General features: G+C 37.8%; 1 protein-coding gene across 4 annotated transcripts in view; it reads right to left on the bottom strand.

Moving 5' to 3' along the window:
• Positions 1-27,905, bottom strand: part of PTPRN2 (protein tyrosine phosphatase receptor type N2) — a 648,013-nt gene that overhangs the window by 468,486 nt on the left and 151,622 nt on the right. For all 4 annotated transcript variants that reach the window (XM_083823703.1, XM_083823704.1, XM_083823705.1 and 1 more), the window contains one exon: positions 16,582-16,695. In XM_083823703.1, the coding sequence (XP_083679829.1) occupies positions 16,582-16,695 (114 nt within the window). The remainder of the gene's footprint in view (positions 1-16,581; positions 16,696-27,905) is intronic.

Raw genomic sequence — 27,905 nt, 5'->3', positions numbered from 1 at the left:
AAGAACTTTAAAAATGAAACTTGATCCCAGAGACAGCAGTGGGAGATGTGGCATACAACATTGCCTCAATGGGGCCAGAATTCATACTAATTAAGAGCAATATCAGAAATCAAAGGGCAAATGGACCTAATAGATTATCTACTAAGCATACTGCCCATAAAGAAACAGCCTAACAGTCAAATGATGTATCATATGGCACAGTCACTCTGAGTCCCAAAGCTGTCCATCTTCAGAGGCTGCGGCATTTCTTAGTGAAAAATCAGCCAACACACAGATTTTGAGGCAGATGGAATGCAGCTTCCAGGAGCTCAGCTTGCAGAAGACTAAGGGGCATATAACTGGTTCCTTTCCACAGCTGGATCACAGTTAATCTCAAGCCAAAATAAGTTTTGAAAGGGATCCATGGCAGATTCCATTTTGCTTTTAAACTTTTGTGTACTTTTTCCACAGCATCATCATTTTCAGCAAAATCTGTCCATCTGTTTCACAGCCCAAACCAGAAGGTGCTGATGTTTTCTTTTCCCATCAAAAGCACAAACACACGATGTATGAAAAATTCATAATAAGAATCAGCGGTGGTACGGCCAAAGTAAGAAAACAGAAGACGCCATGGAAATCTCTCTGTGATACCCTGAAAAATGAGGAAGTGACAGTGGCCCGATGGCCTGTTCCTGTGAAAATCGAAAACAAGCCTCCTATGAAATGCATCACTAGCAAGCATATTCACTTCTAAATGGGACTCCAAGAAACCAGTCATTTTCATTTATAAAGGAATACCTTTACTGCTGATAGGCTAAATAGCATTAGGATAAAAATACTACACCCAGGCTTCATTTACACCACTCTGCGGTAATGAGAATCAAGGAGAAAGAGTCCTCTGGTGGAGCAGGCAGGGGAGCAGTGTGCTCTCCGCAGGCTCTGGCACGAGTGCAATGCTTGCCCTTGGAAATGCAGAACTTTTTCTGACTGTGGCTCTACTTCAGAATAACTCAGGTTGTTTTGAGGAATGCCAAGAGGTGTTCTGTTCACAAAGGGCTTTGGAAGTCCTGGATAAAAGAAGAAACTATTAAGTACTGTAGGAGTTACTTTAATGAAAAACAGGACAGCTATCCCAGGATATGCTATATGGTTTTCTTCAGAGAACTCAAAAGTCCTTATGAATAATAAAGATTTTTTGCTTGGGGAAAGACAATATTCCAAAAAATGTTTCTATTATTTATACACTGAATTTGAGAGAGAGGATGAATCTCACTGATCTACATAGGACATTTAAGGGAGCACTATTTGTTCTGACTAGCTGCAATTATTGCTCATTTTTTCTCCTATTTCATCATAGGTCATGACTTTTTTGCTTTAGCATTAGTATTTTAGTTGCCTCTATGTATCATAAATAGTTTTCCTTAGTAATATACAAGAATTGTGAAGTCCTTAAGCCACAGAATGTCAAAAGTCATACAAGAGAAAAGTTTGTATGCTTTGTAAAGCTTCTGTACTCACTGTCTCTCTTCCCCTCCTTCCCAAATATCTGCTACTGGTAACTATCAGAAAAGGATATTCAGCTAGATGAATCATTGAAGTGAGCTAATATTGCACCTCTTTATCATTTACCAGCCCAGAGCAATAGGTTTTTAAGCCTATCCAGACTTGCTAGATGATTAAAACAAATGATCACTTCTGGATTCTTTCTTTCAGTCTGCAGAAATATGTCAGTAGACCTAATGCCTTAAAGGAGAGAGCAGGACCAACAGTAAAAATTCAACAGAGCAGTTTGCTGCCACAGGGTAATAACAATAAAGCTTATTTCAGACAAAGCTTGGATGTAACCATAAGATCCAGCTATAAGACAGGACTGCACGTTCCAGCAGTTAAATACTTTTGCGTCTTCCAGGTATCTTCGGACAAAGTTTTCACCCTGCTTTGCCTATACACGAAAATATGTTGGACTCTGTTCTGCTTCCCCTCTGTGTTAAGTGAGGAAGCAAAACAGAAATGAGTAATTTGCGCAGCTCAGAGACTCTCTTTGGATACTCCCATTGCAGGTCAAGTTCACAGTGCTCAATATTAGAAACACTGGATGCAACAGTGACAACTGAAGCAAATAGTCCAGGTCTCAATGGCCCTTCATCTTTAACTTGTAAACAAAGCAAATAGATACAGAGGTTAATGAAAATTATTACTGGGGTTGATAATGTTATTTTCACAATTCTAAATGTAGGAGTTACAAAACAATTACTTGCACAGAAAGCTATGTAACCTTAAATGGTGATGTATAAGACCATCTCAGATGAAATGAATACACAGAATTCAATGTTACTGTACTTGGTCCTACTACAATAAATCCACTGATAAAAATTAGCTTCCTTCCAACACCGTGTCCTATAAAAATACACACAGCCTGCAATGACTGACTTGTTGCCTACCCAACTCGAGGAAAGCAAGCTAAGCAATTCTGCAGTCCAGAGACAAATGATCCACTTTATTTTGATCTTAAGTTCCTTAAATCTCTTATTTATAGGAGTTGTAGCAAGTATTTCACAAATCTTCAAGAAAGTAAGCATCACTTGTACAATGGACTGTACTTAACATGAGAGCTCAGCCTAGAAGTACTGAACTTAAATCCATTAATCAGCGTCACAGCAGGGCAGGTAAGGAGACTGATCATTGATTATTCTCCATACATTCAACCCCTGATCAACAACTTTTCTTTCACAAGTAGACACAGATACCTGAAGAACCTTCCAGAACTGGAATGAGCACATTGAAAATATAAGATTCATTATTCAAAGTACTGAGCAATACAGAAAGCACCACCATAAAGAAAATTCTGTCTTACTACCATTTATAAGGTGCATAACAACCTCAGGATATTTTCTTCCATCTCAGGACTGGTGGCGCTACTCTCAGGGTTCTCGTATGTTGTTTAAACCCAGCTTTCTGGGATTCAGTGTCCTGCAGTGCAAAAGTCTTTAAAATCAATATGCATGCTCCACCTGCTGCTCACTCTTTATTGCACTACTGAAGTTGCAGCATCTACACAGGGTGATGTTGAATGTTTTGGAAACCCTTATAAAAGGTTAGAAAGGCTCTCTTATACAAGGTTCCAGCTGGCTTCTGACATTATGCCTGACTTTCATATCTAGAGTTATCTGTAACAGCAATTCACTAACTCACCTTTTTCAAGAGACATACAGTCAGCTAATCAGACATTTATACAGATACATATTTGTGAAATTATTAGTGCAGGTGGAAAACTTAAAAGAGAAATCAAGTTGAAAAAAGAATCTTAAAGGTAGATAAAATAATATCAGCAAAAATAAATAAAAAGATATTACACCGTAAAGCACTTTTTTTTTTTTATATAGAACCTTTTTTTAAAAGGAAAAGGAAAATAAATAGAAACATCCCCAAATGCTCCTGTATGACAAAATGCAGAAAATCAATGCCATTTCCTTCTCAGCAACACCCACCCTCAGCAGCAACTTGCTCAGTAAAACAGCAGGGAGGTGAAAGCCTCCAAAATGGAATGTTTTATTACAAAAATTGATGCTTTCAGTAGTTTAAGTGAAGAGTGACTAACACAAAAACACAGAAACTGGTGCTGTATTTTGAAATTAATGAAACATTTTCAAATAAGGAAGTTCCAGGCCTACTTTCTTTGTTACAGGGAAAATCTTCTTATTGCAGTTTGATTGTTCCAACTGATCCATTACTACAGCATTTGAGAAAACTATATAGTCTATTTTTTTTTTTTATTATTTTCAGAAGAGACATTGAATGTTCTGAAAAATTTAAGTCAATCCACTCATCATCTCAACCTACTGCATGATTTATAACATTGTTTTAAGGAAAATAATGGAAAATAATACCAGGTAACGTGGAGTCACTGGAAAATAAAAGACACATTAGCAGGTTTATCTTATCCCTAGCTTAAAGAAAATTGGTGACATATAAAGGAAATATTAAGACTATAAAATATTTTCAAAGCTAAGAACTGAACTTGTTTCCAATGAGAAAAGTTCATAGAATCAGTTGTCAGGAAAGGCTCTGCACCATGACCTGTCAAACTAAAGTTCAAGATAAATCCAGGATGTATTCTAGCACGAGTTGCACAAAAAAGTTTATGCCAAAATAGCACAGCAGGATTAGAAACGGCCTAAGCACCTGCTATTCAACAAAGGTCAGAATTTGAGCACTGATTAGTTTATGCTGCTACACGGATAACTGATGAGTACCCAGAGGATTTCAGCAAAATAATTAAAATGTTGCAAGAGTACAGGCCAGGGCAAACTACAGCAAAGTTTTTTTGTATTTTTTTCAGTGACCCTGGCACTGGGAATTTGAAATTGTTTCTCACGTTCTGTTCAGCCTGTATAATACTGCATTAAAGCTGCACCAGAGCTGCTTATCCTTAAAGTACAACTTAATTCCTCTAAACACCTCTCCACAGGGCCTGAAACATGGCAGAACTTGAATATCACATTCAGTGAGACACAAAGGACAAAATTCATGCAACTAAAAAACAGCAGAGGTAATCAGCCGAGGACTCCCTAGCCAACAGAGACATAAGCAATATGGTCAGTGAAATCTAGGATGTGATTCACTTCATCCTTCAGTCATCTAAAATTACACAGATGAATCACATCCTGAAAGCGCCTTTTTTCTGTGCTGTTTATGGACAGCCCCAGTAGACGCAGACCGTAGATGATGGCTGTGTGAGACGAAGGCCATCCCCACAAGCCGAGCGCACACCTTCAGTGCAGCAACAGCCGAGTCAGCCTAGTGATGGAGAAGCTTCGGGTGAAGCACGGCCTGGGGACTGGCTGTCACAGAGAATGGATGGGACCAGAAGGAGGTGAGGGAGGCAAGGGTCATGGTTCTGCAAACTTCCAACCCCTTAAAATTTTTTTACTGCCGAGATGCACTCCCGTTGAGTGAATGTAAGCCTGCTAACCACAGAGCTGCTAAGAGCAATTGATTTAACATCTCCATCTGTACAATACATGCTGGCATTACCAGAACTTGGATCACCTGCCTTTGTACTCACTGAGGCAACTGGCGTAAGGAAATAGATCTATGTGTGTAATGGGAGATGACAGACTCATGCCTGGGCTTTCTGTGATTGTAAAATGCCAGCCTAGCAATAAGATGTTAATGACATTTCTTCCCAAAGTTCAAAGGAGAAGAATTCGTCACAAGGAACATCGGATGTGGTGAAGGGCAAAGCCCCAAACACAAGAGAACTGAAGAACAGACCAACAGAGAGATGGGCAAGGCCTTGCGTGAGAAATACTGGAGAGATGCTTGCAGGTGCTGTTAGAGTGGATTTTATTAAAAATAAGCTACTAGTTACAGAACCTCTCTTTGCATGTTTATAATATTTTACATACTAAATTGTATGCTGAAAGTATGTATTTAAGTCCAACCAGAACCATGTCAGTAATGCTTTACTATCAATATTTGGCCTTCAAATAAGTTTTATAGCATAATGCAGGAAGGAAATCTGTTGGTTCCTAAAACAGACAAATGCAGTAGTGAAGATGAAACAATCCAATTATTCTGAAAGATTTCAGCAGCATAGGTAGTGACCAATTTTATCTAAAATCTTACTGAAACATGAAGTGAGATTTCTTATATACTAAGAGCTAAAGTTGAGCACTTAATTAGACTGTCAAATCTAGGAGGACCAGAAGTAGATTAAACTTTGGATACTTATACATAGTGATCAGACACTGCAGTGCAAAGGAAAGATTAGATGATCATAACTAATCTAAGTTTTAATTAAAATTTAAAAGCAGACAGGTTTCGCATTGCCCACAAGGGAGAAAAGGCTGTGTTCCACTAAGATGGGTTCAGGCTTTTTCTCCACATTTCTGAATTGAATTTGGTATCCAGCCTTTCTAATATTATTCTGTGCTTTAAATAAATAAATAAATAAAAAATCTCCCATTGTGAGAAACGCACACTGAGGGCCACATTCCATTTGTATTTGACTGGTGGAATTAGCTCACAGGTTAATAAGTTGCTACTAAACATTTTCCACTTCTGATGAACATTTTCCTAAATTTCAAACCAATATATTACTCTATGAACATCTCTGCCCTCTGCTCAAGCCTGAAAGCAGTGTCCAAGCGAAGTTCATTTTGATGTAAGGAAAGGGAAGAATGCATTATCACCATCTCTCCCACATAGATGCAAACACAAGCCAGTGCCCATTCTTGCAGAGATTTTCCACTGAAGACTGGGGGTAATGACAGAGATAAAACTCAAAACATATGATAATGTATTTTCCTTCCTATTTGGGGCTGATTGACTTATTCATTAGGATTTCATTAGATGGTAAGTTTAACCCTTCTTCTATTTATAGATTGTTTCCAATTCATTTCTTACTTCTGAAAATGTATTCATTATTCATATGTATTTTATGAAGTGTTTAGGTGAACAATTTTAAACTTAATGAACTTTTTAATCTCTGTTTCTTTTCCCATTGGGAGTGCTTGGCTTTAGTCAGATAGAATTGACCTTAGCAAATATTTTAAGTACATGATGATACCTCGTTTAAGTTAGTATATGTAGGGTTTTTTCTGGAACGAGGATAAACACAATAAGCGTATCAGGATAGAAATTAATGAATGATGAACATCAAGTATTGTGTGAAGTGTCTAAGTGTTATTCTTTAAAAAGGAAAAGCCCAAAGCTTCAAAATGTTGCCTTTTTTAGAAGAGAGACCAGAGGAGGTACCAGGAGGCATATCATGGAGGGTAGCTAAAAAAGACAACAATGTCAAATTCTTCCTACTTTTGGCTGACAGTAAAACAAAGGGCAGAAGTCACAAGTTTGGGAGACTTAAAGTGGATATGGGAAGGACCTCTTCTGTTTGGAACTGGCCAAAAAGGTCACACAAAGAGGTTTTAAATCCCTATCCTTGGAGGTTTTCAAGACTTCAGTAGGACATCTGATGTAGTTGCTAGCTGTCCTGCTTTTAGCCAGAGGCTGAACTAGACAACCTCCAGAGGACCCTCAAACCAGCACTGATGTGTGTGTTTTAACATTTAACTTGTGTTTTATTTAACATTAATTATTTGAATTACAGTTGTTAAACATTTCACCTAAGGATAACACTAGAGGAAATTATACAGTAAAACACCCTAGTAATTTCTCACACGGTCTTTTTCACTATGCATAGATATGTAATACTGCGTATTGGACATTTACCATGAAGGACATAAACTGGCAGCTCCCAACAAGGACTGATGTGGAATTTAAAGTCTGTGAAAAATACCCTGTCAAAAGATCTCACCTTGCAAATACAGCAATAAATGGAAGCCGCTACTTGAAGGCAGAGGAGAAAAACCTTTTGCAAAATCTATACTGGTCTCAGCTGAGGAATAGCTCAGCAATTGCAAACCACCTGGAAACTCAGAGAAACTCAGAAAGTTGTGTAGTCAAGACATAAAAAGGTGGGGCCAGTTTCAAGTTGTGCAATTGGGTTTGTACAGAAACAAGCACAGGTGCCATCTGTCACTGTGGGTGACCTTCATCCTATTCATTTAATCCACCTGCTTAAACAGACTTTTGTTCACCATGGTCATTTCTTAACATTCAAGTACAGCAAGGTTATTCCAATGGGTTACTGATCAGGCACTTACAACATGGGGAAAAAAAGGGGGGGGGGGGGGGAACATGATTATGTAAAATGGAATTATTATGGAATTGAATTCTTGGCAAAGACTAACATATCTTTACCATTTTTAGATCTTTTTATATTTTTAACACTTTATTTGCACCATCAATTACATGAAGCAGTGTTATGCTGTCTACAAGGGTAAGTGACTCTCTCAGGGGCCAGACCCGGGACACACTCAGATCGCTTGCTGGTTGTCAGCTGGCCTCTCCCTCCACCCAAAAGCCTTTTTAGTCAACTGCTTTTAAATTACAAAAAGGGTTTGTCAGCACCATGGGTTCCCACTCATGAGTCTGATATGATCCTCTCAGCTCAGTTCTACCTTACTCCAGTTTCCCACGTGCCGTCCCCTGCCTGACTTTGCCGCCCTACAGTTTTCTGCTCTGCTTGTGGCTCCTCTCCATGTGTCCCATATGGCCTTTTTGGTGTGTCAGCTGGGTAAAACACAGGCCGGGGATGGTGAAATACAATATACCCCCAAAAAATGTATTGGCTGTAAAATATGTATGTGACAGCCAGCTGCTTCTAAACAAATGGGTAACAGCTGACTTTTCCCTAGTGACACTTTTTGCTCCTCTATCTGGTTAGAGACTTTCAAGGAAATAATTTCATGGTATTTATTACACATAAGAACTTCAAGTTTGGTCCAATAATGTTGAAGCTAGGAACAGGTGAAAAAATATTAGAAGAGGGAGTGATAGATGGACAGAGAGTCCTTCCATCTCTGACAGAAATTTTTTTAACAAAATAAAAAAGTAGTGAATATGAAGGAGCATTTAAAGACTCAACACAGCTTTCTAGGATCAAACAGTTAGCAGCTGTTCAGGCAGGAATTTGACTTCTTCACCAAAGCAAGTGGAGATATAGAAGCTAAAAGGAACAAAAGGTAAGTTTCTAAAACATTAAGGAGTCAACACCCCCATATTGTGAGTAAGAGTTTCATCATTGTTAGGAAACCTGTAGGGAAAATAAATCTATTATCTAACCATGCTAAAGGAATGTGAAAAATAGTGCATGAAAAATAAATAAATAAATAAATAAAATACCCAACAACAAAACCAAAACCAGGGCACCCAAGTAGTTTTATAACTGTATGTTTGAAATATGGCAAGTCAACCAGAGGAAGAATATTCAAAGAATTCCTAAATGACTGAAGAGAGTTTAGTTAAGCATGTAATGCGGGTCTGTGCAATGCTTAATTAGAAACCAGACAGCAGACAGCAAAAGGAATCAAAGACTCAAAATGGGGTGAAAGTCTGTTACACAATTTTAAGACTGTGCAAGGCTTCAAAAGAGAAACTGAGCAATGGACAAGTGTTGGAGAGAAAGTATGACTTCATTATTGTGAGCTACACTGTATAACCAGGACCATACACATATGTACAGGCAAAACAAAACAGGAGAAATGTGTGAAATACAGTAAGTATGTGCTAAGAATCGGCATGAAAGATAACAGAAGTAGATTAAAAAAGGAGACTTAATATCACCCAGTCTTTGCAGGAAACTGCTACATTTGGTAGAAGCATTCTGCAAAAGCCATAAGATAACGAATAAAAATATCTGAAGTGAAAAAAAGTATATATATATATATATATATGCATTCTGTATAGCAAAGTGAAAAAAAATCTTTTGTGGGAATTTGTACTGATGACTAAAGCAAGCCAAAGTTTAAATCATACTATGGTGTAACACGGGGAACAAGATCTACCTACTGAAGTTTTGTATGAGTAAGTTTAAAAAGTAAAACAATTTTGAAAAGGTAAGCCTAAATGTTTCAGAATTCAGAACATATTTTAAAGCTAAAAATGTCAAACACTGGGTGTCATTAAGAGTTGATAACAAAAGAACGTGAGGCCATGTAGATAGGGATGAAAGCTGTAGATAAAAAAGAAATGCTGTGAATTTAGAAATAGATGAGGAAAACAAATTCCTTAATATTAAACATATAAAGCAAGGAAGAAATCACCAGTAGTGGTGCAATGATAAAAATCAGTCTTACATTGAATGTGTAAATGTGCTGTATAGAATTATAGATGAACAGTCCAAAATCACATAATTAGTTTGGATATGCTAGATTGTTATTCACAATTTCCAAAAGTGGTATTATTAGAGAATAAAGCACCTAAAGAAGTAATCTCATGCTTCAATTGGTATTAGCTGACATTCCAAGTGTGGGAACAACTGATAAGAACTGCAATTTGATTACTGTGTTTCTAAGGGTGTTTTTAAAACATCATGTACCTTCAAGCCCAGTGCATGCATAGGTCCTCTGGAAGGTATTATTTTTTTTAAAGAATGATCTAAGAGAGTAAGAATGAAGTTCAGAGTCACATGTGACATCATTAACAGGGCAGCATGTTAATGAATAACCCGAATACAAAGACTTTCTGCTATTGAGCTGTTGTTCAGTCCACTGTTGAGAACAAGGCCATCCAAAAGAAGCCTGTTGAGCTTGCCCAGTGAATTCCGGCAGGAACAAGAAAAGACATCTTTAGTTTCTTCCACAGAAGGAGGAAACACAGATGGATTCCAAATTTCAAAGATCAGAAATAGAATAAACTGTATAAGAGGCAATACAGAGAGCTTCATGGAAAAGACCAAGCATTAATTCAGAGGTGAAAATCCAAGAGGTGCTGCAGAGATCTTCAAAACAAAGGAGGCAAGACAGGAACTGATCGACAGTCTTTGATATTTGCATTATATTATCACTAATTTCTATGTTTCCTTCAGAAGAAGAGCTGTAAAGTTATCTGGGCCACAAAGAATTTGATACATTCTGATCCCAGTCAGCAATTGCCACTGCTGGTTGACAGAAACATGACACAAAGGAGACATGCAGACCTTTTCTCCTTTCTATAAAACATATTAATGTATTATTTTATCAAAAACACAAGTCAAAGCTCTGATTGATCATAATTTTAAACAAAAAATAATATATAATGCTATAGATATGACATACATATCTTCCAAAGAGGAATATTCAAACGATGCAAAATCAAAAAACGTTGTATATTAAATTTATATATATGTAAATGTTGTATATGTTGTAAATTAAATTTATGTATATACAAAGTTTTCATCTGTACTTTCTAATATCTTTGCCGGAATACATAGGATCTGTTTTGCTCATATAATCAATTTCTGTAATGCCAACACATTCTTCATAAAGACCAATTTCCTGAGAATAACGTATTTCACAAATGTGTTATATGGTAAAGAGCAAGTCAATGCCATTTCAGATTATGTCAGGTGAGCAGAGCAGCTATACAGGAAACCAAATGGAAGTTGTCTGCATTTTCAGTTCTGTGCTACGCAAAACACATGAACTAAACCAGGCATTCACAAAGGGTTTTCAAAATGTCTACTTTTTGCTGCTTTATCAAAAAAAAAAACCTTTCTGCTTTTGCAGAAACTCATTCTAAATTTTTGGAAGTTCTACTTACGCTTTTGAAGACCTAAAAAATATCAGTGGTGCTTTAGCACTTAAAGGCAGGAATTCTTCGCAACTTTTTCAGTGTTATTGTCCACTGAGCCAAAAAGTTAAGGCAGTGTGACAGTGATACCAGGAGAAGGTACATCCAGTCCCAGAACCGTTCCTCCAGTGTAGCATGTCATGGGGGTTTATGCTTCAATTCCTGGTTTCAGCAACCATACAGGAAAAGAATTTGCTAAGTACACTGATGTCTGGAGCAAGCTGATGCCCAGAAAATTTCATGTAAACACACTGATCTATTCAAGTAAAGCTTCTTCTTTTCCCCTAAGGCCAACAGAAGAGTTTGCATTCCTTTACGTCAATATTTGAATCTAAAGAAAAACCTGCTTTCTCCTACCTCATTCAGCTTTCTATATACCTCCATAATGACATGGTAATTGCCTTGCAAATATGTGCAAAAATTGCATTATACCTTTTAAGTTTGTTTCAAAACTGAACATAAAAAAGTTCACTTTCAAGTCCATCACCTTTGTTGCAGTAACAAATGATACTTTTTTTCTAATTTTCCCTGAAAAATAGTCCCGACTGAAATATTTAGCAACCATTTTGTAATTCACAAGCTTCATATGACAAGCTACATTCATTGCAATTTTCAAGTTAACTGATCATACGTCATTTCAGTTTTCAAAATGAATTTGGTATAAGAGTATAAAATTACTTCTAGCAAAGTTATATTAATTACCTTACATTTAACTGTCTAAAAAACTTAGCACAAATACTTTTTACTCCCCATCAAGAGCTTCCTGGGTTGCAAAGACGACAAGAGGAAAAAAGTGGTATTTTTTTAAATGTTCTGTAAATCTGTTGTCTACTTCCACAGCCCAAGAGCCTCTCAAGAGTATCTTGCTGACAATGAATGAATTTAAAAGTGTATCTTACTCTTTTTGGTTCTTGTATTAGCACTGTTGATAGTCAAATACCTCAAGCAGGACTCACTTCCAAGTGGTGCAAAAGAAATTGCTTTCTTTGAAAGTAAAGTTGTGTACAAGGTGTTAAAGCAAAAAAAGTTAAGTAGTGACAAGCATAGTCGGGAACATTTAGTAATGGCTCCAGCTTAGACAAGCAAAACGAAAGCATTAATGTGATTGTTTTTTCAAATAGTCATGCTTGCATGGCTCCTGCAGTAAAGGCATAACATTGGTAATTTAGAATCATAGATTCTGGTAATTTAGAATCATAGATTCTAAATTTAATTAAAATCTAAGTAAAACAGAAGACAAGCTGAATGACTGATTTTTAGTGTAACATGTTTTGTTTCTAATAGACAGTGTCCTGTAGAACTGTGCTAGAAACAGTGTCCACAGGACACACAAACAACACAAAAATAAGACTTCTGGTTCAGAAGAACCTAACGCCACCAAGCGTATAGTACTCAGAGGGTTTATCATGTGAAATGCTTCTGTACGCTTGAACTTGCCTTCCATTCTTCCCCTAAACAGGCACAGGGGCCACTCCCAGAGGCAGAATCCTAAGATAGACACTTCTCATGCCCCTGAGCAAATACCTGACCCTGAGCTCTGATGTCTTTAAGGAAGTGTGTCTTCCAGGCTCCATCTCTGAACTCCTTATTCTAGCAATGCCTATTGCTGCGGCAGTTGCGCTTTCACATAGTTAGTCCCATGTTATTAGCTAGTCTCCTGAATCACTGGTTAGAAACCATTCTGTGAAACAAATGTAATTCCCTCTTGGAATAAGCAAGTTGAGCAATACTAACTAATATCCTCTTTTATTATTGCTTTTGCTGAGATTTCAAGTACTATTTATGCACTGACACTTGAGTTATAATGTACCATGATTAGACCTCCTATCTCACATTCCATTACTTCTAGCCTTATAGATCAACCATTAGTATGAAATGAAATGTTTCCACAATCTTGCTAAGAATCTTAGTAATTTGATCACTTTGCCTTCATGGTAGCATTGTTGGGACAAAAGGAACACAAAACATTTTATAACATATTTAATCCATTTCAGTAAAAAGATATGTTGCATATTTAAACTCAAGCAGGAAAGTATATGGATGATTTATCAATCCAGGCATATTCCAAGCAGTATCATTTCCCAGATTGGACAAGAAGGATGCAGAAGACCAACCACAGGGATAAGCATTTCCAGTTCCTTCAGGCACTACTCAATCACACCTCTGTGCTGGTAATTCTTTCGATTCCCTTTTCTAATGTTTTAGTCCTATCTAAACAGCATTCTTTTGATTGTTCTGCTTATCAGACAATGAGAAATGTTTCAGCTCCTCATAAATTATAAACTATAGCACCCCCGATTGCAAAAATCGTGATGTTTCAGCAACTGTGAGAAGGGCTTTTCCCATACAGATACTCACATTTATAAAAATGGTGTCTTTAGAAACTCTTATTCTTGAGGGGTATTTTGAAAAAATTGACAGAATCAAGGACAGTATGAATGAAAATGCTGTGAACAAGGATATTTGAATGCTAACAGACAATTCCTTCACAGGAATATTCCACGGATTATATTCCAAGGAATTAATTTCTATCATCAATCTACTAGTAGATAGTTTAGACACAGATATACTCAATGTGTAATGAAGACATAAAAACTATATCATTATGAAACCTGAATTCAATCTTAGTCAAAGTCCTTTATTAAAGAGATTATCATCAAGTGTGTCACTCATCTAAATTTCTGTCATATGGTTCCTTATTGTAGTAAACATTCTGAGCTGGCAGAATCACAAACAGTATTTGCTATTCCTGTCATGTTGTCTTTTGTTTATAGCACCTGGCCACACAACCTTCTATTTGGACTTTGATCCAAATATGGGAAACATTTAGAAGTGATGTGCAAATAGGAAAATATGAGGATGTAAATTCTATGAGATTTTCAATTGATTTTTTTTTAACTCTATGGAAATAGATGCCAGCAAACCTTTTCTAGGAAAAAAAAAAAAAGAAAAAGAAAAAAGAGAGAGTAATGTTGCAAGAAGTCATTATGAAGGAAACAACAAACCAAACAAAACAAAATGGAAGGCATATTAAAAAGAAACATAAAATTTTAAAGCTAGAAAACCACTTAGTCATCTCCAAAGTATCTGGTCCTTAACTGTAAATATGACTAATAAAGCCAGAAAATGTTTGATACAGGCATTGTTAAAAGTTTTACTTGTCTTGGGACCTACAATATAGCCTTCCAAAAGAAATGTGTCCCACTCTTCACAAAAAGGAGAGAACGGATGCTGTTATTATCTCTTCCAGGGAAGCTGGGCATCACTAAGTGGCGCTAGGCAGCACTCTTTCGGAAAGGACAAGAAGAGCTGGGTATTACATTGATAAAGAAAATAAGACTTTTGAAAAAAAAATGAAGCCCTTCCTGGAGGCTAGCTGAAACACTGAAATGGGTTTGACATCTTGCTCATCTAAACTGCAGAAATGGTCATGATGTTTTGCACACTATTTGCAGGGGAACACCATTAACTGTGCAAGTGACCATCACAGCCAGCATATATGTCCTAAGGGCTAGATGTATTACATCTGATAGTACCAGCAAACAGCAGAGTCTTCCCTGAGCAACCTGATGTCAGTAATCCATTAATGTGATAGCCTGTATTGATTCTGCTCCTTCCGTATTTCTGCCCTTACTAAACACTTCAGAATTTGCCAAGGATACTGTGAATTAAAAAAAAAATGTGATTTTATCATGTCAATCACTTTGGACAAGGACATTCTACTATCTTTTACAGATATATTTAAGATTCTCATAATTAGGATACCCACAGGCCACAAAAATAGCCTGAAAAAGTTTTATATCAGTTCAAAGCATATATGTGTTTGTGTATGCACCTCTAAATGGCATGAATGAGGAAAGATAAAAGCAAAACTGCTTTCATTCTCTACCACAGTTTCAATCTGTGTTCGTTGTCATCCTCTTTCTATTAAAATATATATATATATATGTATATGAGACAAGTCCAAATTTCAACACCAAATTTCCTTAAACTGGTTTTATTAATCAGAGAAGCACAAAGTAGCAGGGGCCACCTCAGTTCAGTTGAACTGTCCAAAATCTTATGGTAGGCAAGGAGATGGAGGCAGGTGAGCATTATTTGAAATGGCCTGGGGTATCCCATTGGCTTATATATGCCCTCAAGAAGGGTGTGGGGGTCCTGTAGGTTTTTCCTCATCTCTGACATCCCTGTGGAGGAAGCTTTACATGTGATTCATCAACAATATTCAGGCAACATAAATGAGTGCTGACATCAGTTTAGCTGTCTGAGATAAGTTTGTAATCCCTTCTTCACCATGTTCAGACTCAGAGAGATTTTCCAGCCATACTATATTGCCCCGACAAAATAGTATTTTCATAAATTTGCTTGCTTAAGTCAGCCTTTAGACAAATAGATATCTAAATGCCTCAAGTACCATACACATATAACTGTTAATCAGCCAGGAGATACTACAATCAAGTTTCATCAAGAGTTTGCTTCATTTGGATGGGCCACTGGACAGGAAATAAATCCCTGGAAAATTTTTGAATCACTTAGACCAGTGTTTTCCAGCCTGGAAGTCCAATCCCAAGTATAGTCATGAACTTCTGAGAAATCCATTTTTTCTCGTAATCACACTTGCAGTATAGTATATTAATACAATATGACTAGTTTGTAAATGCAATCGTAACTGGAATCTGTTTAGGAACAAACACCCACACAGATGATACAAGTGCAAAATTAACCATTCCAACAATGCTTTAGGAATAATTTAGATTACAATGATTTCATGATTCTGCAGCTGTCTCCAACAGAGGTATATCACATGTATTAGTACCTAAAATGTTTGTTGACCTTATCATCTTTCACTTTATCCAAGTTTTCATTTGTTAGTTCAAGTTAATGCCATTCAGAGGCTAGAACATCCTTTTCATCTTTGGAAAGAGCAAAGAGATAAACCTCAGAAAGGTGGACAAAAATTAAAAGGAACACAGTAAATGCAGCTTGTAGTGAAATCAGAGAAGCTGGACTCATCTGAATTCATCAGAAAGTTAATAACTTTTTCTAGCTAACTAGAACTTTTGTGTTTTCTACACATGCACCCTGAAATATGCTGTGGTGCACAAATATACATAGCAAATTATTTTTTCCTTCCTGCTGATTTATTTATATGACACCGGCATTCATGGATGCCAACATTTTATTGTATACAGAGTGTCAGTCACAGGTACGCACTGTGCAAGGAGGAAGCACCTCTCCTGAAATTGCTTTGCCAAGCCCTCGTTGCAGATTCAGTGAGTCAGAAGGCTTTTTACTTTCATAAAGTCTGCACCACCGGGCCTGGAACACACTGCGCTTGACAGCTTCTGAAGACAACCCCACAGAGGGAGCACAAAATAATTGTAACCCTCAGTGCGACTAACTCTCAGTCCTGGTTTTTCACTATACCTCTGTGTGAGAGCTTCTCCAGGATGATCCTTAGGCGCTGAAGAACAGGGGGTGAAATGTCGTATTTGTATATGTCTATTACTGGCACTCGCTGACATCTCCCAAATATTCCATCTGCAGGAGAGAGAAAAAGAAAAGGAAAAACATACATTTCATTTTCTGAGAGTAAGAAATGTGTGATGAGATGCGCATTTCCAATGTATCCTAATTATATACTCAAGGGACCTTTTAAAAGACACTTTAAAAAGTTATCAAAGGACTACTGAAGTCATGAGGCAGGGTATTTTCTATCAAAATAAATAAATACTGGAAAGAATATTATTTGGGGGAAGAGTCTACTGTATAAGTTATGAGTGCAGTTTATTTTATAAAGTTATTTCAGACTTCTGCCTCCCAAATCTTTTGATGTAAGACTTCTTTACTGCCAATTCAGTAGGAAAAAATTGGTGTTCAGAGCCTACTATGTTGCAGATGAAAAGCGCAGCATCCAGAAATATAAATATTAATTTGCAGAAACTATGAGGATTTGCTGAAACATTTTTAATGCAGGAGCTGTGTGTTAGGCATTGGTAAATGAGAACTGAATCCATAATGGCTAGCAAAGGCTCATTTCAAGAAGTACCCTCTAATGAATGCAATAAAAGAAAGCTGCTCACAGAACAATGAGATATTAATGTGGCCTAATTTATTTAGCTCCGTTCCATTTGTCTAAAATGACAGACTCTTCTCATCAATGTCTTTTCAAATCACACCTTCTAATTAATTTAGCTTCTTATTAGTCTTTATTTAGAGAATTGTTCATTTTGAGACAAGCTTCCTGTGTATGTGTAGGAGGAACAGAGAGTTCAAACATTCAAATTACCTTTCTCTCTTTCACACAAAAGACTAATTCAGAGCCTAGGTGCTTCACATGCAATCTGACCATCTGCAATCCTAGGCCTCTGAGAAAGAAAGTGGGTTCATTTATTGTTCAAAACAGTTCAGTTCCATACAGTGATCCAAAGGAAGCAATTTAAATGCAACAGGTTTAATTAGCAAAATATTCTGCTGCAGTACTAGTTTTAACACAGTAATTACTTCTGCTCTGATATTACATCTATGCTCAAAGAGGAGAGCTACATCAGATTAGCAGAAAATAACGGTAAGTATTAATTTGCAAATGTCCATTACTTTCTCTGCTACTTCACAGAGCTAAAAGACTACAAATGGAAACTACAGACACAGCTGTTCACTAAACACAAATAATGGCATAAAAGAAAATAAACCAATCCAGGATGCAGAAAAAAAATAGGCATTATTAGCCTTCACTGTTAAATACAAATACCCCATTGAAATTAGCCAACTTCTGCTTTCTTCACCTTTCCAATCCTCCAGCCAGTTACAACAGCTAAATTAAGTTAATCCAAATTAAAAATTTACTTCTCAGTCTATTTTTTTAATGGGAAACTAGGTTTAGAAACCACATGTACAGATCTGGTTTATTTTTCTGCCATATGATGTATAAAGCAGCATAACAGCAGATTAAAATATTATGGGTGGAATATTCACCTCGGCTTGAGAACCTGTTGCAGTTGGAAATGAGCAAAGTATATAAATATCAGTCACTCGTAAGTGGGTGGATAATGGGAATAAATAAAGTCTTGATTCAGAAAGGAACAGAACATTTCAGTGTTTAAGGACAGGATTGTTCTTAAAGAACCTTTAAGGACAGGATTGTTCTTAAAGAACCAGGATTTGAAATAGCCAGCGCTGTTTTGAAATACCACCATTACTGGATATAAACAATTAGGACAATAAACACTTTTTTATTATTTGATTTTTTAAAAAATAATATAAACATAATTACAAATTTATTTTTCAGTCCAGAGAAGCATTCATTCTTAAACATAGACTAAAAATGTTCATATTAGTGTCATTTAAAGACATTTTAATGGATACAAAAGCTAATTCATCCACAAAATCTAAAAGAGGCCAAAAACCAGTTTTCAGAAACCTTTAGCCTGCTGCTGTTGAATACAACAAAAACTATTTAAATTCTAAAATTAAAAATTATCATATGAGCCTGGGCAACCCAAACACACTAGGGCTTCTTAGGAAGAAACTGCAAATTATTTTGGCTTTTGTACTTGAAATATGGGCACAACGAGCTTTGAAGAGCTGCCACACCAAATAATGCTCAGCTCTTGCTAAACGCAGTTCCAGGAGAGTTGAGGAAGAGAAATATGCCCCATGGAGCAGTTGGTAAATACCATTGGTAAAATAGGAGGTTCTTTACAGTGGGAATACAGTGGATTACAGCTGGACGGGAGTTGTGCAAACAGTGGATTTCATAGTTCAGTGCAGTAAAAATAAAAATAAAAATAAATAAACAGGAATCTTCCTAGATTGTTCTGTTTGATTTTTATTTGATTGCAAGGTTTCTGTGGCAAGATTTAAAGCCTAAATGATTAATTTGAGGTTGAACGTTCAATTTTCAGGGTACCTCTCCATTAAAGCTCCTTAAAGTTACATAGATTGCAGAGGAAAAAAAAAAAAAAAAAAGGCAGGCGACAGCCATTTTACCAAAAAAAAAAAAGTTCCCCCTTCTTTCTTTCGAAGAACACTATTTGGCAGATGTGGCCCAAAGTCATAAATGGCTTTGGTCCAGCACAACAGCACAAAGCTTGTTTTAATAGAATCACAGAATATCCCAGGTTGGAGGGGACCCTCAAGGATCATCAAGTCTAACTCCTTGCTCCACACAGGGCAACCAAAACTCAGCCCCTATATCTGAGAGCACTGTCCAAATGCTCCTTGAACTCCAGCAGGCTCTGTGCTGTGACCACTGCCCTGGGCAGCCTGTCCCAGTGCCCAACTACCTCTGGGTGCAGAACCTTTCCCTAGCACCCAGCCTGACCCTCCCCTGTCCCAGCTCCATGCCGTCCCCTCGGGTCCTGTCGCTGTCCCCAGAGAGCAGAGCTCAGCGCCTGCCCCTCTGCTCCCCTTGTGAGGGAGCTGCAGGCCGCCATGAGGCCTCCCCTCGGCCTGCTCTGCTCTGGGCTGAACAAAGCTGCTCCTCATACATCTTCCCGTCTAGACCCTCCTCCATCTTCACAGCCCTCCTCTGGAGGCTCCCTAACAGTTTTATGTCCTTCTTATACTGTGGTGCCCAAAACTGCACATAGTACTTGAAGTGAAGCCACAGCAGCACCGAGCAGAGTGAGACAATCCCTTCCCTTGACCGGCTAGTCATGCTGTGCTTGATGCACCCCAGGACACAGAAGGCCACCCAGCTTACTCTGCCACAACCTATCTAAAAATACTACAGTCTTTACAGGGAGTGACTACGTGGTGCACCCTTCCAGACTAGCAGCCCTCACCTCCAGAGCAGGGCGGTGCGGGGCCACTGCAGTGGATGGGACCCCAGAAGCCCACAGTGTGCCTGTTTCAATGGAAATTAAAACACCTCCAATGAGCATAGCCCAGTGAACTGCCCAGTTATCATTAAGAAAAAAAAAAAGAACAAAAAAAAAAAGGAAACTGGAAAAGCTTCCAGATTTTACAGAAGATATCATACGGTGGAGGAAGTTCAAAGCATGACTGATGCTTTAATAACCACCATCCAAGGAAAAGCACTGTAGGCCTACAGCCATTAAGAGTGTGTTCGCACTGAACTTTGATTAAAATTGTATTCCAAGAAAGAAAGTAATATGCGAGAGACATCTGCTCTTTACACATGCCCAGAATGAGGGAAGGTTGAGACAACCAATCAATATACACATATGGTTGCTATTAAAGTGCTATCATTTGCTAACAGTTAGCAAAAAGTAGTATCTGAAATTTCCATAGTAATACCATGTAAGTTATACTTAGATCTGGGAACATCTGCGCTGGCAGCATTGTAATGTTGACTTTTACATATCTTCTACATTTGTTTCCAAAGAAGAGACTAAAACACAGGAATAATATATCCAGGGAGATGGTGATATACTTCCTTACGTATTTAGTTACTTTGTTACTCTGTTTAATATTTGAGAAATAATCCAAACATATTTTTTAGGAGCTCCTTTTTAAAAGCTTGCATTTTCACAAAGACATATTACACAGTTAGATGCTAACATTAAAATAAACAAATTTAACCTAACCCAGATGCCCAAGAATATCTCAAATGAACCTACCAAATGAACCTCTTCTATTAGAGACAACACCATGGACATTACTTACATGAATTAGTGAATATTTATGCTACCTACTAAGGAAGGAAGCACCACACTACATTCATGACTGACGTCTAGGTACTGAATTATGTAAAAGGAAGCCATAAAAAACTATAGTTTAAAACACAGCTTTTAGAAATTTATCATGTCAACGTGTTCAGTTGGTAAGGTAAGCAGACATCATGCTGAGCAGGTGGTCAAAAGTCTTTAGACAATTAGAGTGACCAGCTTTGCCTCGAAGGCAAGGTTATTTGTGGGCAGCTGATTCATTCATTTGTAGTGGTTACTACAAAAGAAAAACAAACAAAAAAAAATAAACAGTCTAATAAGCTGTCCGTGGCTACAGAAACATATTCCATCCTGGAACCATACTTGGTGTATGACTAATCTGAGAATCCAAAGATGTATACAAGATTTGGCCCAGTTTTAAACATCAGGAAAAAAAAAAAAAAAAAGGAAAAGAAAAAAAAAGGCTGAGTACTTGTTGAATGAATTTTGCTGCTGAGCAAAGCTATGAGGACTGGTAGAGGCACTGGAGTTTCTCTGCAGGCAGATGAAAGCTTAATAGATGGAAATTAAAAGATTGTGTTCTGCAGTAATTAATTATTTAGATCTACATGCACTGAAATTTTTGCATGGTGCTGACAAGTGCCCTTTGCAGAGGAGCCTCCAAGCTGCTGATTTGGAGCATCCAGTCTTGCTGCTGCCCAAGTTTCCTGTAGCAGCAGGGAAGGAAGAAGCAATCTAGACAGCAACAGTATTTGCATACAGAGGCCAACTAACGCTTCAGCTTCCTTACCCTAATTACCTGACAATTGTTGAAGAATTATGAAGTAAAGCTTTGTCTAAAAAGTTTTGCCCCATATTGTAGGCATTGTGCTTTGTTCCTGCACTGTAATGTGAACAAGAAAGCCCACAGATCCAGCAGGAGATGAGACTGCATCTGCTGCCACCTCTGTCTCATTTATGCTCATGTAAGTTATCATCGGAAGACTTCCCCTATCTCTGCACAAGTTTCAGCGGGCACCACTCTTCAGCAAGTAAACCTTCTGGAAGAAAAGGATTCTTTCTTCTCACTTCACTCACCTTCCCCTGGCTATGGGTTTACGGAGCTATAAGGTCCAAGAGTAGTCCAGGACTAATAAGAATGCCAATACTTGGTGTCCTATAACCCAAGGTTAGAGCCCCATTTGCCGATTGGAAAGAACAAACCATATTCCAATGAGAAGCATAATATCTACATCTCAAAAGTTCCATGACACTGGACTTCATGGTTACTGACGTTCAATGTTCTAGGAAGTATGAAGGAGAGTGTTGAAATATTTTACTTTTCTCTCCCTGCTGTTTCTGTCCAGTCAGGAGTTTGTTTTAAAATCCTTTTGCAAAAAAGAAAAAAAGATACCATTCCTTGAAGAGCACACTAAGCTGCATTTTGGGAAGCTTATTTCAGAAGACATAGCCCACAAATCCACACTCAACATTTACAAATAAGCTCTTCAGCAAACAACATATTTTTAATATTCCATTAAAAAAAAAAATAATTGTTCATACGTTAGATCTCTACTTTAAAATTCTCTTCACAAGCGAGGTAGAGATCACAAAGAGCAGCAGTGGCTTCCACAGTGTCATTTCTCATGTAATGTTTTGAAAATATTACTTCAATGCTTTCAAACAGCAAATGCTTACAAGTCTCACTGCAGCAGTTCAGCAAAGCTGCTGCCTGCAAGCATGGTTAACTGCATTGCAAATCTGCAGCGCTCCATGGAGAATGCTGCCTTCGTAGGAGGCAATCTCCCCCCTGTTAAACTTTTAAAACCTTTTTACCATTTTATTTTGCTTATCTGCGCGCAGCCTCAGTAGTCCTTGGTTATTTCCATTTCGGAGCAGTAAGAGTGGCATCTAGTGGGCAGTCTCGTGCTCAGGGATCAGTCCGGGAGCAATCGCTATTCACCTGCTAAATTTATTGCTTTCAGATGCATTTGACTTCATCTGGATTAAACAGCTATGAAGTTACAGCCACCCTCAGCCTTCCCTATTCTAACGGTTGATAGGTGTGTGGAAGTTTTTAGGTCAGCTAGTTAAAATTAAGGAATACAATACCTAAAAATACACTTATGGCTAATTATTTCTAGAATTAACACATTATTAAGACAGTAAGCAAAATGCTCGCATATTGTTTTTAAAAGAATAGGTGGTGGTATTCTGCTTTTGCTAGCGTGTAGGGCATAATACAGTACATAATAAGAGTAAATCCTCAATTGTAAATAAAACACAAAGTATATTTTTGTAGATTTATGTTTTAGATTTAATAGAGACACCACAAGAAATGGAAAATAGTAGTTAGGAGTTCTAAACTTGAGAAAAAAATTATCCAACAAAAAAACACCATGTAGTGGATATTAGCAGTAGTCCAGTGAATACATTCCTCATCAGCAACTACATAAACTGCTGCCTGAAAGTCAAACGTAACTTATAAATTCTGCTGAAAGCCAGATCACTTAACACTCCTGTGAAAGAGCTCTAACAAGATTTAACACCTTTCTTCACCTCTTTGGAAACAGACGTTTAGGGATAAAACTGCATGGCTGGTTTTCAACCAAGAAACCCCAAATCTGAACATCCAGAATATTTCTGGTTATGGAAACAATTTGATGGCATGCTAGCGATTATGAAAGTGCTCGTATTAAATGATAAAAATTTCACAATAACAACAGTATTAGCTAACTCTTGTGCAAATGCTGTGATAGGGCTGGGATTTGCAAAGCTCCAGATCCTCCTGAGGCACAACTGAAAGCTCCTCTGAGGTCTGCAGTCTCCTTGTCTTCAGGAGTAATTCGGAGAGCAAGTTCTGGAGGACTCTGTTCTTCCTTCATCAGAAAAAGATGTAACCTTCAACAGAAGGGAGATGTCATTCCACAAAGTGTTTCTGTGCTAACCTATAATTTAAGTGGTGGATTGCATGGTCCCAAAATGTAGTGCACACTTTCCCTTGAGAATTTTTTTGTGTTACAACAAAAATGTGTAAACGGTAGAGAAAGTAACTAAAAAAAATCCTACTCTCAGTTGAGTACAGCAAAAAGAGGGAAGGAAAGGATTGTGACAAAGCTATCTACAGTTTAACAAAGCAAGAAGAGAGCAGTCTAGCTATGAAAATAAGTGCTGCCTACTTCCCCCCCCCCAAAAAAAAAAAAAAAATTATTCAGCCAAGAGTACGAGATGTCCAGATTTCAACGTCTACTTTCTGTGATTCACAGCACAGAAGCAAACCTCAGTCTTAATGGGTCCTCCATCGGCCTCCCAACCAGAGCAACAATGGCCATTCCTGGGCAGGAAAGGGCAGGAGGGAGTTCAAGAAAAGGAAAAAGCAGAGGTGAAAAGAGAGCAAGTCTTATTTTTTTTTTTGCTGCTAGAGGTAGTGTTCCAGTGCAATAATGCGTTAATAACTTAGCATTTCTTAGAGATCCAAACTCAAATTTTCCACAGTCTAGGTAACTATGTGGTATAAAAGCTGTGGTTTATGTCCCCATGATTAGGATAAGAGAGCATGACAAAGCTCTGACTGTCATGCTCTGTGATATTTTCAACATCCAGGTGATCTCTGCAGCCTCCAAGCCACAAATCCTTCTGCATCTACTTTTCATCAGAGACCAATCCATATTTGAGGCAACCTTTGAGAAAATACCCAAGCTCTAATTGTAATATATTAAGAGGAATTTCTAAGCAAAACTTCATGCTCAGTATTAACTATGATGTTTTTAAGAAAAAAAAAAAAAAAAGCTTTCAATCCAAATTATCCGAATAGCAACTTCTTTTTTTTTTGACAGTAATGGTACTAAAGAGAAAAGAGAGGAAAGACTCAAACATATAAATCCTTCTCCAACTGGAAAGATACACTAAATTCAAGTATAAGTCTAGTATTAGCAGACTTACAATAAAGCTATCTCTTTAGCATATTTAGTCTCTGGACTGCAGGATTAACATGGAAGTTTTTACTTTACATTGCTATCTCATTAGAGATAAATCTGAGCCATGTACCACCCCCCAACTAGAAAAAGCTTTTTCCAGTGTACAGAGAGAATACTGCACTAAATTCTGACCAGATCATTACTGTGAAAATATGGATAAACTGCAGAATAGATACAGAGAAAATGGAAAGAAAGGAGATAGCCACATAGGTCCTTAAACATTAAGCTATCTGATTGAGGGTGGTGAGGCCCTTGCCCAGGCTGCCCAGAGGAGCTGTGGCTGCCCCATCCCTGGCAGTGCCCAAGGCCAGGCTGGATGGGGCTGGGGGCAGCCTGGGCTGCTGGGAGGGGTCCCTGCCCACGGCAGGGGGTTGGAACTGGATCGGCTTTAAGGTCCCTTCCAACCCAAACCGTTCTCTGATTCTGTGATTCTTTATGGGAAAAAGACTAGAAGTCTATGCAACCTGGTTGATTAATTATTTATGACTTTCTTTGGAGAAATGGAGTGAAAAGACAAAACTGAATCAGAACAAGTTTCAAGCAGGGAGAAAGTATTTTGAAGCTGTTCAACAGCTTCCTGGAAGAGCAATGTGGCTCCCTTTGCTTGGACTGTTTACTATTGAGCCAGCGCAGTGGGGAACGATGAAACAGGAACAATTCTTTTTATTACTGAATATGCAATTAGGAACAGAGGTTACTGCAGGGACTAAGGATTTATTTATGGAAGCAATGACATGCAAATATACTAATGCTTATTTATGCGCACTAATTTTCCAAGTATCACTGAGATGTACTTCAGTCACTTCAAGGATCCCCATTACATTTTCGGTTGGTGCCAAGAACCACTTTGGTGCTGGCAATGTCTTCAATGTGTGATCAGACTAGAGCTGCTCTTGCATCTGTATTCCCAAGGCAAAAATAACTCTGCAAGAAAACATGTTCAGCAGAATGGATTTCTGCATTAATTTTCATTTGGTATTAAAAACAAAGTAGTGGAAGTTTTAACTGGAGTCCAAGAGCTAAGTGCCAAGAGCTCGTATTTGAAGAATTAGTTATTATGGGGTTGCAGGAGACAGTATTCTCATGAAAACATGACTACTGACCATTCCATTCATATTCATTACCGACAACATCTACTAGTTAGGTGAAACTTCCTTTCTGACCTTTACCAAACTTGAAGCTTCCTAGATCTTTGCAGAACAATATTTATTGAGACAGCAGATGACTTTTGTAATCTGAGCTACTGAATTTGTTCCTAAATGTAATTGACTTCAGACATGCATGAAATTATAGTAATAAAGATCTCCATCTTGTTCCCTAGCTGCAAAGTATTACAAAAATTATGGAAAATTATGTTATGCCCACCTAAACACATCAGCAGAAATTCTAAACGCATTCCTTTACAAAGGGGAGGGGAAACTCTTCAAAAGTAGGGTAACTGCACAGAATGCACCCAGTGGACTGATTAAAACTGTTTGGAGCTACCTCAGAAATCTCCACACCTTGCTTTAGTTTGAAATATCAGCATGCCTATAGAAGCCACAGCACCAAGCAAGCCTACAAACAAGTACTGGGACAGCCAGGAACCTCACCTCAAGCTTGGACAGAGAAATGCTAACTGCTTCTGCTGAACTGACTGGACAGAATGAATAATCTGACAGTCTTCAAACAAACTATGTTTAAAACAGCTAAATATATTACATACCTAGGACCACCTATCGGAAGCTGCATCCAGAAGCTATTTCAGAAGCAGCTTTGCTAATAGCAAGAGGTGACAGGAATGAGAAAATCACCGTCCTCCTTGCTTGGTTCAGACCTCAGAGTTCAGTCAGAGAGTTCCAGCACAAAAACATTCATAAGGTTTGTGGACAGATGAACATGACAGCAATAAGTTGGAATAAGGAGGTGATGTCATTCACTATGCAGCATTGATGAGGTCAGTATGGGAATACAGAGTTCTGGTCTCCAAGTTTTAAAATGAGTGATAAATTTTGGAAAGGACATTGAGAGAAGCAAAAGAGATTATCTATGCGATGGAAGAAGCCCTACAGTGAAAAGCCTTTGCCAGTGCAAAAGTCTGCCTTCAGCACAGAGGATGATCTTTTGTATCTCTAAGTAAGCCACAGACAGATGAAATGATATGGGAATGGAGATGTGCAGTAGGACTGGGAAGTATTTTATTCTCCTCAGCTTTATTGCTGCTCATAACTTCTTCTAAGATTTGCAATGTCTCGGATTATGGTAAGAACACATCTGAAAAAACACATTTTTCTGCTTTTGCAGCGCATGCAAAGACCCCAAATTGCTTCCTATTTTATTCACAGAATACATACAACTCACAAGAAATTGCTAACTTTTGAGGATACTTATAAATAGTAATGTGCTTTTTAAAAATAGTGTTTAAAACTAAAATCCATTATTAAAATGGAATTTAGGGGGAGAATTTAAGCTTCAAGTTAAACTTTAGATTTTCCTGGAATTTCAGTGGTTAAATGCAGGAATTGTATATTCAGTATAAAGACTTCTTAAAAGAAGACAGAATATACAAGAGTAGTTTTGTACAAAGCATTTATGCTACAGAAGGAGGAAGCAGCAGTTCATCAAAGATGCAAAACAAAAAAATTGGAAGCCCAGACTACAGGATCAGCAAAAAAAAAAAAAAAAAACACTGGAACTGTATATCACTAATGAGTGCCATACTGTATCTAAATTTCTCCCTCATAGTATATTGCTTATCAAGTAGCAGATTCTTGCTTGGGACAACAAAACTGCAGAGAATACTCTGCCTCTTGCCTCGTCTAAGACTTCACCTGCGTGCTCTTCTAGGTAGAAACCATCACTTTTTTCAGCTTGTTTCAACAGAGCTCACAAAAAGGATTTTAATCGTAAATGAAGGAAGATGCCTCTGCCCAAAATATTGTATTCTGAAGTTTCTGCTGGACATAAGAAACTAGTCACACACATTTCAAGAATATTGCTGAACTTATGATGCATATTGACTATTCACCCAGGTCTCTGCACAAAGACTGCTTGGGAGTTCCACTCTTCTACCCGTGTTTTTCCATCCTCCAGGTATTCAACCACAGCCAAGCCTACCTCCCATTCCGGCCAGAATAAGGTCAGCCAAGGGACCCACTAGAGGGTGATGATACAGGCCTCACTG

This window comes from Anser anser (genome assembly GCF_964211835.1).
Source record: "Anser anser genome assembly, chromosome: 2".
Classification (NCBI taxonomy): Eukaryota; Metazoa; Chordata; class Aves; order Anseriformes; family Anatidae; genus Anser; species Anser anser.
The sequence above is the reverse complement of the archived record's forward strand: the minus strand, read 5'-3'. Positions and strand labels throughout refer to the sequence as shown.